Below are 11,209 nucleotides of genomic sequence, written 5' to 3'. Positions count from 1 at the left end.
TAAGATAGAAGCGGTGTCTAAGTGGGAAGCTCCGAAATCTGTTGCTGAGATTCGAAGTTTCCTTGGATTGGCTGGTTATTATAGGAAGTTCATTGAGGGATTTTCTAAGTTGGCGTTACCGTTAACGATGTTGACTAGAAAGGGGCAAGCGTTTGTTTGGGACTCAAAATGTGAAGAAGGTTTCCAAGAGTTAAAGAGAAGGTTAACTACTGCTCCTATTCTGATATTACCGAGTTCGTCGGAATCATTTGAGGTTTACTGTGATGCTTCATTGTTGGGCTTGGGTGGTGTGTTGATGCAGAATAAGCAGGTTATAGCTTATGCTTCAAGACAACTGAGGGTTCATGAGAGGAACTATCCGACACACGATTTAGAGTTGGCAGCTGTGGTATTTGTTCTGAAGTTATGGAGGCATTACTTGTATGGATCAAGATTTGAGGTTTTCAGTGACCATAAAAGTTTAAAGTATTTGTTTGATCAGAAAGAGTTGAATATGAGACAGAGGAGATGGTTAGAATTTCTGAAGGATTATGACTTTGGTTTGAATTACCATCCGGGTAAAGCAAACGTAGTGGCTGATGCATTGAGTCGGAAATCATTGCATATGTCTATGTTAATGGTTAGGGAATTGGATTTAATTGAGCAGTTTAGAGACTTGAGTTGGTGTGTGAGAGTACTCACAATAGTGTTAAATTGGGAATGTTGAAATTAACGGGTGGTATTCTGGATGAGATTAGAGAGGGTCAGAAATCCGATGTGCTTTTGGTTGATAAGTTGACTCTAGTGAATCAAGGTCAAGGTGGTGAATTCAGAGTTGATGAGAATGGTGTTTTGAAATTTGGTAATCGGGTGTGTATTCCGGATGTTACCGAACTTAAGAAGAGTATCCTGGAGGAAGGACATCGTAGTGGCCTGAGTATTCATCCTGGAGCTACGAAGATGTATCATGATTTGAAAAAGCTATTTTGGTGGCCAGGAATGAAAAGAGAAATTGCGAGTTTTGTTTATTCCTGTTTGACTTGTCAGAAGTCAAAGATTGAGCATCAGAAGCCGTCTGGGCTAATGCAACCGTTGACTATTCCAGAGTGGAAGTGGGATAGTATCAGTATGGATTTTGTGTCTGGTTTGCCGAGGACAAATAAGAATTGTGAAGCTATTTGGGTGATTGTTGACAGATTGACAAAGTCGGCTCATTTCATTCCGATCAGAATGGATTATCCGTTAGAGAAATTAGCTGAGTTGTATATTGAGAAGATTGTAAGTTTGCATGGTATTCCGTCGAGTATTGTTTCGGACAGAGATCCTAGATTTACATCGAAGTTCTGGGAAGGTTTGCAGAAGGCTATGGGAACTAAGCTGAGATTGAGTTCTGCATATCATCCGCAGACTGATGGTCAGACTGAGAGGACGATTCAGTCACTAGAGGATCTTTTGAGGGCTTGTGTTTTGGGAAAGGGAGGTGCTTGGGATTGTTATTTGCCTTTGATTGAGTTTACCTACAACAATAGTTTTCATTCGAGCATTGGTATGGCACCGTTTGAAGCTTTGTATGGTAGGAGATGTCGGACACCTTTATGTTGGTATGAGTCCGGTGAGAGTGTTGTGGTTGGACCAGAGATTGTTCAACAGACTACGGAAAAGATTAAGATGATTCAGGAGAAGATGAGAATTGCTCAGAGTCGTCAGAAGAGTTATCATGACAAGAGGAGGAAGTCACTTGAGTTCCAAGAGGGAGATCATGTGTTCCTTCGTGTTACGCCGATAACTGGGGTTGGTCGAGCCTTGAAGTCGAAGAAGTTGACACCTCGATTTATTGGTCCTTATCAGATTTTGGAGAGGATAGGGGAGGTAGCCTATTGTGTCGCTTTACCGCCGTCACTTGCAAATTTGCATGAGGTTTTTCATGTGTCTCAGTTGAGGAGGTACATTCATGATCCGTCGCATGTAGTCCAAATAGATGATGTACAGGTGAGAGATAACCTGACTGTTGAAACATCACCTATGAGGATCGAGGATCGAGAGTTGAAGCAGTTACGGGGTAAAGAGATTGCCTTGGTGAAGGTAGCTTGGGGAGGACCAGCAGGTGGCAATGTGACTTGGGAACTGGAGAGTCAGATGAAGGAGTCTTATCCTGAGTTATTCGCTTGAGGTATGTTTTCGAGGACGAAAACTCTTTTAGTGGGGGAGAGTTGTAACACCCCAATAAAAATAAGATAATTATTTGATTTAAATTAATATTTTATTTATTAATTTAGTTAAATAATTGGAATTATTGGATTATTATTATTATTATTTTGGAATAATAATTATTGGAAAATATATAAGTGTGAAGTAAGGAAAAAGGATCCCATTTGGTAAAAAGAGTTTTACGTGAAACAGAGAAGCGGCTGAAAAGTGGAAAGTGGAGAAAGGGCAAAGAGGCAGAACAAGAGGAAGAAGGTTGAAGAAGGAAGAGCTTGATGCTAAAAGATTCGCCGGATTAACTCAGGTAAGGGGGGTTTATCGTCGTTTAATGGGTATTATGGATTAGCATGTAATGGGTAGTGATAAACCGTTGAATTGACCCTAATTGGGATTGTGAATGCTGAAAATTATGTTGGATAAACTGTGTTAAAACTGAAATTGAACCTGTATTTGAGTGTGTTGTAATTTCCCGAACGTAGAGCTTTCTACGGAATTGGAATCGGAGGTCCGGAAGTCCTCCAACGGCGGAAAATGCGGAGAATTCTGCATTCTGCCTTGTGTTAGCGCAGGAACAGCTTTCTGTCTTGCGTTAACCGGTTAACCCAGGGTGTTAACCGGTTAACACTGTGTTGTATTGTGTAAAATTGTTGTTTTGTCTGCGTTAACCGGTTAACCCAGGGTGTTAACCGGTTAACACTGTTGTGATTGCTGAGATATTGCTGTTCTGTCTGCGTTAACCGGTTAACCCAGGGCGTTAACCGGTTAACACTGTTAAGTTTTGGGCAGGAAGCGTGTTTTTGCTGCGTTAACCGGTTAACCCAGGGCGTTAACCGGTTAACACTGTTGCAGAGTGGAAAAATTGTTAATTAAAATGTTGTGTGCCTAATTGGTGGTTGCCTATATCGGTGTGTGATATAGTAGGGATTATTTCCCGCTGTTTTGAGCAGTATAGGTATTAGTAGAGTGTGCTAATACTGTGTTTAATTATTTGACATGATATGATGTGTTGATACATGTGTTGATACTGTATGATGGTATGCATAACGTTGTGAATGTGTATGTTATGCATGTGTTGTGAATGGACTGTTTTATGGCTTAGAGAGTGAGCATCGGTCCATTGTGAATTATTGTTGTGATGTTGCATTGCTAGGTGATTAGCGTGCATAATGTGGCCTTTATGGTGGTAGCTAATTCCCATGGTGAGGAATTAGTGATGTTAGTCATTTGGACTGTTTTGATGTTTGCATGCTAGGTGAATTAGCGTGCATAGCATGGCCCTTGGGGTGGTAGCTAATTCCCATGGTGAGGAATTAGTGATGTGAGTCACTAGGTCTCAAATGAGTGGGACTGGTGAGCTTGGTAGCCGTACCTGGATTTGGTCGGTGAAGTTGAACTATATGTTCACAAATAGTCGGTATCGCATGCATGGAGTCTCATTGCATAATATATGTGTAGTGTATAATATGAATGGATGTATTCCAATGTTATACGTGTGTTGTGTTGGCATTGAGCATGAGTATGAATTGTGTTGATCTTGAGTATGATGTTTGAGTTGATGTGCCGTTACTGAATGTGTGATACGATTAGGGTGATTAATGTGTTAAATTACTTAACATGACATTATATTCTATAATGCTTATTATATCGATTGAGGAACTCACCCTTACAACTATTTTTCAGGTAACGAGCAGTGATTGAGTAGAAGCTAATGCTTGGAGTCTAGTGTAGTCTCCTTAAGTGGGTCATGCTCTGATAGATGTAACATCGGGAGGGAACATTTTAATTGTGTTGTTGATGTTTGCTGAACCAGTTTACATGTAGTATGTTACATGTTTTGAATGATCGATTTGATCTCTATCCGCTGCGTATTATGCAATACTTTATGTTTTGAGTTAAATAATGAGCATGACTAAATAGTATGACGAATGGTGCGAAATAAATGTGTGACACCCTTAATTGCATGATTACTCTGATTTATATGTTGTTATTTTAATTAAATATTTGGGGTATTTTAGAAGGGTGTTACAGAAATCATATATGAATGTAACAAATTATTTATTACCTCAAATAGAATCCACCTGGAGAGGACCACATACATCAGAGTATATGACTTCAAGAATTTCCTTCGACCTGCTTCCTGCATTCTTACTGAAGTTGTTCTTATGCTGCTTTGCCTGCACACATTCTTCACACACTTCGTTTGGAATATCGATTTCTGGTAATCCTGAAATCATATTTCTTCTCTTCAAATCTCTGATGTCTTTGAAATTGAGATGGCCAAGTTTCTAATGCCATATCCATTCATCTTTGTTGGCTGTTGTTGCAAGGCACTTATGTTCCATCACATTTAGTTCAATCTTGAAGGTTCTATTCTGAGACATTTGAGCCTTCAAGATCAACCTTCCATTTGAGTCGAGAACTCTCATCATCTTGTCTTCGATCGACACCTTGTAGTTCTTTTCGATCAACTGCCATATGCTGAGCAAATTACTCTTCATGCTTGATATGTACAACACATTTGAAATTACTGACCTCTTGCCATCTTTCCTCATAATCAGAATATCACCAACACCTTCAACTGCTAGAGTGTTGTCATTTGCAAATTTCACCATGTTCTTCATTGAGGGTTTTATGTTGACAAACCAAACTTTTCTTTCAGACATGTGCGATGAGCATCCTGAGTCCAAGTACCACTGGTCCTTGAATCTCTCTTCTTCTCTTGCTGTAACCATCAACAACGTCTCTTCTTCTTCGTGTTTCGCCAGCTTTGCATAAGTTTCTTGATTCTTTTGCTTTTATGGACAATCACTAGAGTAGTGACCATACTTCTGACAATTGTAACACTGAATGTGACTCTTGTCTGGCTTTTGACCACCACCTCTTCCTCTACCTGCAACACCACCTCTTTGGTTGCCTTGGTTCTGGGGTTTTCTCTGATTCGACCAGTTTCCTTCTTGCTGATTTCGACCAGTCGAATTGTTGTAGCCTCTTTTGCCTTTGTTGTCATTCCAGCTTCCTTTGCATTTTCTTTCTTTTGCTGATTGAGTCTGCAAAGCCATATCACTCTTCGACTTTCCTGCAGCTCTTTCAGCCATTCTTTGTTCATGAGATTCAAGCGTCCCTTGAAGCTCTTCCTTTATCAAATTTGACAAATCTTTCACGGCTTCTGTAAGCGTTGCTACTTCTTCCTTCACAAGATCCCAAAGATCTTGATAACAGAACACAACCTTCATCTGCTTGCACCAATTCTCATAATTGGTGTTCTTGAGAATTGGAAGATTTGCTGGAATATGCCCGTTTGGATGATTCGTTGCCATGGTGATTTTCTTCCCACAAATCGATTAACCGGAGCTCTTGATACCAGATGTTGGAAATCCCCCAAAACCTATGGAGAATTTCAATCAATCTTGATGAACAAGATTGTAATTACCCACACAATAACAACGAAAAGAGAAGAACAATGGAGAAAGAAAGAGTGTATAGAACGATGAAGGAGAAGAAGAATTAAATTCTGCAGAGTTTCTCTCTGTCCACAAATTGTGGAAAATTTGTTATTCACTTCCAACTGCAAAATACTGTGAATACAATGTGTTGTGAATACTCTATTCACCTCTATTACAAAATAAGGGTTACTCCCTCTATTTATAGATTTAGGTTAACTTGGACCTCAAGTCAAAGCACAAAACTATAAAAGCCCAAAATAGTTAACACTACTTAACACACTAGGTTGTTGGACACTTTCTTGCTCTGTCGAGCAACCTGCTTCGACATAATGAATTACAATTCAACCGTTCTAAAATTCATAGTTATTTTTTCCTCCTCAGCCTCGATGTCTTCCTCCACCTCGTCCTTTATCACCTCCATTAGTGTGGTGTGATTTTTTAATACGGCATTCAATGCTTGTTCTTCTTTCTCCTGCTGGTTAATTTTTTGTTCATGAACCATCAAGGAACTTTGCAATTCATAGTGTTTTTCCTTCTTTTCATTTTCAATAGGTTTTATCTTCAATTTGAATAACTTTATAAATGTGTTGGAGATTAAATATCACGCCCTTATCAGTAGTTGGATCTTAATTACATAGTTAAAAAAAGACAGATTTATTTTTATTTTATAGTTTTGGAATTACCATTTTTGAATCAGAACCACCAATCTTAATCGGACGGCTATTAATGCTTGAATGTGTCACCGGAAAGATTTTTTACAGAAGTGAATCTCAGTCTCATTCTACCGGTCTCAATTATTCTCACATACATAATCTGAGTATTTGTAGCTGATAACTATATATACTCTTGTGACAAAAATAAAAATGAAAACTCTAATAGGATTTTTTAAAGTTGTTTCTGAAGTACATTTCATGAATCAATGACATCAACACAATGAATGTGAATTACATTTTTGGAGATAAACTAATGTGCATCATAACAATAGTGAATTCAATAATCAAATATAGAATCAAACAGACTAAAAAAAATGAGGCTAGTTATTCAACCACCAACTTGCATTCTTGTTGTTTTACCAAACACTGCAAATTGCTAACTTCCTACGTGTTGATGGCTGCTTGCAATTGTTCAAGGCTTTTACCTTTGGTTTCTGGAACTACTAAAACTATAAATAATATCGCTACTGCATTGAGCGCGGCATAAAGAACGAAGATACCTGAAAATCAGTAATACATGTAAACTTGCACGTTCTATAGGTTTCTTGAACATAAATGACAAAATGATTGTCATATTGTAATGCTGAAAATCATAATTACAAAATGTTGTATAATAATGCTTATTATCATTACTCCTTTAAATGAAATAAAGCTGAAAAACAATGTATTTACCATAGGAGCTCCAACTCATGAGAAAGTTGAAAGTGTAGGAGCATAACCATGCACCAAACCAGTTCACTAATGTGGCTATGCTTCCCGCCTGTCCTTTAATGTTCACAGGAAATATCTGCAACACAAGGTAATAATATTTCAGCAAAATTTGTACCATCTTTTTGACAAGTAAAATCATACTAATTCTGATATATCAGACATGTTTTATAACAGACGAATATGAAGGGATCGGGTGTATACCTCGGACATCACAACCCATGGAACTGCTCCCATTCCTATCGCAAATGATCCTATGTAGACCTAATATCATATAAAGAGTAAATGTCACATGGAGAATGGCTTCGCATTTGGGAGATGTGTAAAACATGAAAGCATCAACAGAGAAAGAGTAGTAGTAGCCATACGAGTATGCCGGTTACAGCGAGTGCTGGGACTGCCCCAACAGCCACATCATAAACCTGTTACTCACAAGATATCACTTTTACATAAATATCCTGACCAAAAACTTGAAGCTATAATGCTTTTAGCTGGGATGTACCTTAAGATAGAATGCAACTGCAATAAATATACATCCTGCAACCAGTCCTGACCCAGATGCCTAATTGCAAACAAGGAAATAACATAACAATATCATACATGAAGAGGATAAGCAAACGAAAGTTTGAAGATAAGTTGTTTTGCGCGTTAAATTTACCAATAGTAGGGGCTTCCTGCCTGCTTTATCTATGAGGGTTGCTCCAACACCTGTGATCACAATCTGCGAAGTTAAAAAACATGATTGAATTAGTTAGGAAGGTTAAAAAAAGCAAAACTTTCCAATGACTACTAGTCAAGTTAAAAATAAGAACCTGAATAATAGCAAAATATATACTCCCGGCCGTGGAAGGAAATCCTACAACAAAATTAAAATACATAAATAAACCCGAACAAAATAAGAAACTGAGTTCTTCATAAAGTTTTAAAACGCGATTTCATTGGGAATTATAGGTCATAGGCAAATGTCAGATTTTGCATGAAGATTTATGATTAGAATAGTAAGTACCTGCTAGGTCAAAAATACTGCTGGCATAAAAAACAATTCCATTGATTCCACCAAATTGCTGGCAGACCATTAGTCCTATTGCGATCTGGTCATGAATACATCAAAATTTGCACTAGTTGGATTAAAGAAAAATAAGATAAAAATTTTGAATGGAAAGCCCATGAGATTTGTGTAATACAGCAATAACATGAGAAGGTGGAAAATAAACTATCATTTTCCACACACACCCTTAGAGAAACTGAACTGATATCAATAGTGGAACTATAGTTACCTACCGTGAGTGAGCGTAAATATCTTTTCTGAAACAAATCCAGCACCTTCGGTTTTGCGAGTTTTTCTAAACTAGTTATATAGTCCTGTGTGGCAGTAACAAATACACCAGCTTAAGTAAAATTGCATTATATTTGAAATTCTGTCTTTGAAATTGTTCATGAAGGCAAAGTTACAGAAATATATCCAACACATAGTAACCTGAATTTCTTCTGCTTCTTGAGATATATCATAATCTTTACCGCGAAGTATTTGCAATGCAGCCACAAAATCATCCGCGCGTCCTCTCTTTGCCTGCAGTCATTATTTGGTCAGTACTTGACACTCTTGGTGTTGCGCTAAACGCTTCATATTTTACTCTAAATACATTTATATAGAAATTTATTACTTACAAGCCATCTCGGAGACTCTGGAATGAAGAATAGACCCAAAAGCAACACAGCAGTGGGTATCAGGCCTGCACAATTGCATACATTTATTTAGCACTTACAAGTTTCATTTAATTTATAATGTTCTAAATTTGTGTACTCTTCATATAGTCTTATTTTTATTTTTTAGTGAAATTATATTCAAATTGCGAAGAAAACTGACTGATTAAGGATAAAGCCCTCCATGAAAGTACTGTTCCAATTACGAATGACATGGATGCCCCAGTAACAATCATGAACTACAAAAGAAGAAGAAAAACAAACTTATGTGATAATGCTACCTTCATTGCATACTGATTTAGATACATAAAAAATACTAGTTATTAAGTTATTATCATGATCACATAGTCACAATGTGTGGCAAAAATATACCTGATTTAAGGTAGTGAGGGCTCCTCGGAGTTCTTTTGGTGAGATTTCTGCTACGAAGATAGGAACCTTATATGATAATAATACATCAAATATAAGTCATACTTCAATAAATTGAACATATGCAAGTGTTTAAAAATGAAAATTTGAGAATCATATCATTGAACAACTAAAACTACAACGAACCACAAATGAAAAGACTCCCATTCCATATCCTGTTGCTAGTCTGCCGATATCCAAAGGAACTGGACCCTAAATATAATACATAAGAGAACAAGAAAAAAGCTATTCAGTTAATCCTTGGAAAAGAAATATGACAAAACAAATAACATAAGTTTTGTAGTAAGAACCTTAGAGAAATAAATAACAAGCCATCCTGCAATGCAGAAAGCACTTGAAACTCTCATTGCCTGCATATATATTCCAAAACCAACTTTTTATGAATACCTCAAATAATAAAGATAATTAATGATTTGGAAGCCAATTTCAAAACAACCATAATCATTTTCCTGTAATTACCCCCTTTCGACCAACGAAATCAGCAATTGGTCCACTTGTTATTGCGCCAATCATCGCACCGAAAGTCAAGATGGAGCCAAACAACGAGTACTGCATTCATTCAATCACCAAAAACCAATATACATCAAATCCATCACAGGAATCAAATCCACTAAGTAGGATATAACACAAACATTTTCAGTGCATGATAATCATGAGTTTGCCGCTAAAAAAACGTACAGTCAATATTTAATTGAATCATTTTTAGATCATTATTAATCATTTTCAGTCCATTTCCTATGTTTCCATTAATCTAAGGATTATGAAGTTAAATCAAACTTTGAAGCATTTATGGCTAACCTCTGCCAAAGACAGATTAAGATCCTTCCTGATAGCTTCTTGAGTTGGAGATGAATATCCAGTCTGGAAAATAAAAATAACAACTATTCTATAAAACTGTTAAACCAATTAAACTATCAAGATAGATGTGGTGAAATAAGGACTTACACAAGTACCAAATTCAAAAGAACCACAGACAGCAATGAATGTGGTGAAGTAAACCATCCATGGATGATGATGATCTTTGGTTTCATTGACAAGTTGCTTATTCTTTTCCCCTAACAATGGTTCTCTTACTCCTTTCTGCTTACCACCCTCAACATCCCCTTTGATTTCCATCTTCACTTCTGTCAACGATTACGACGGTGTCTGGCTTTGCATAAAAAAATACCAAGTGACTCGAATGCAAGTAAGCATGTGCTGTTTTTGCTATACAAGGAATGCTATTTATTTTATTACTTTCAAAATCTCTGAATTATAATTAAATATCTAAATTTGTTAATAATTTAAATGTAAATATCAAATAAACAGTTCATTGATGAATCACTTTTATATACCAATAGATTTATCTAACGGTTTAGATGAATTAAGAAAACAATCGAGCACAGGTATATCAAATAATGGCGTAACCGTTGCTCCTAAGACCATCTGACAAAGCGTTCCTCCACCGTAATCACTATCAAATCTCTCATTCCGGCATGGTTCTTCCTCTATTCCGGGTTGTTTACGGTAACGCTCTCATGAGATTCCATATCTCTTTTGTGGTCACACTATCCCTGCAAACCAATTTAAAAATGACCAAATTTGATATTTATATGTTTTTGTACAATTGTTTGTCTTGGAGAATCATTGAATTATTAATTTCTATAGGGTATTACACAACACGAGTTAATTTGGGGAATTTTGATCTATTTATGTTGCTATAGTTTTTCTTTGCATGAGGATTAGAACAGAGAAACGGATACATTCATGAGAGGTAGATAAAACACGAGATTTGTTCCATGAGAGAAATAAGTGGTATAGAGAGAAAAAGGCTAAAATTCAGAGTGGTAATTGGTAATGAATAACACAATCATGAAGGTCTTTTTAATCTAATGGCCAAAATAAGTGTTACATGGATTAGGGACTTAATGGAACTCTTCACTTGAAAATTATATCTTTTACATATAAATATTTCTTAATTTCAATTCATTTAATAACATGGAAAAATAAATCATTTAGAACTTATTTTATATAATTAATTAGAATAAT

At 36.7% G+C, this 11,209-nt stretch overlaps 1 protein-coding gene across 1 annotated transcript; it reads right to left on the bottom strand.

The window, feature by feature from the left end:
- Nucleotides 1-6,505: 6,505 nt before the first annotated feature.
- LOC127126187 (sugar transporter ERD6-like 7) lies at nucleotides 6,506-10,998 on the bottom strand. Its single transcript, XM_051055072.1, has 19 exons — nucleotides 10,516-10,998; nucleotides 10,127-10,327; nucleotides 9,980-10,042; nucleotides 9,641-9,730; nucleotides 9,472-9,531; nucleotides 9,308-9,373; nucleotides 9,125-9,190; nucleotides 8,916-8,991; nucleotides 8,717-8,781; nucleotides 8,526-8,618; nucleotides 8,330-8,410; nucleotides 8,055-8,139; nucleotides 7,861-7,904; nucleotides 7,707-7,769; nucleotides 7,551-7,610; nucleotides 7,417-7,470; nucleotides 7,253-7,312; nucleotides 7,013-7,127; nucleotides 6,506-6,840 (listed from the first exon to the last, which is right to left on the bottom strand). Exons 2-19 carry the CDS (start codon nucleotides 10,295-10,297, stop codon nucleotides 6,725-6,727), a joined length of 1,428 nt encoding a protein of 475 aa, XP_050911029.1. The 5' UTR covers nucleotides 10,298-10,327; nucleotides 10,516-10,998; the 3' UTR covers nucleotides 6,506-6,724.
- Nucleotides 10,999-11,209: the final 211 nt, after the last annotated feature.

The sequence above is a fragment of the Lathyrus oleraceus genome, chromosome 3 (genome assembly GCF_024323335.1).
Source record: "Lathyrus oleraceus cultivar Zhongwan6 chromosome 3, CAAS_Psat_ZW6_1.0, whole genome shotgun sequence".
In the NCBI taxonomy this organism is placed as follows: domain Eukaryota; kingdom Viridiplantae; phylum Streptophyta; class Magnoliopsida; order Fabales; family Fabaceae; genus Lathyrus; species Lathyrus oleraceus.
The sequence above is the reverse complement of the archived record's forward strand: the minus strand, read 5'-3'. Positions and strand labels throughout refer to the sequence as shown.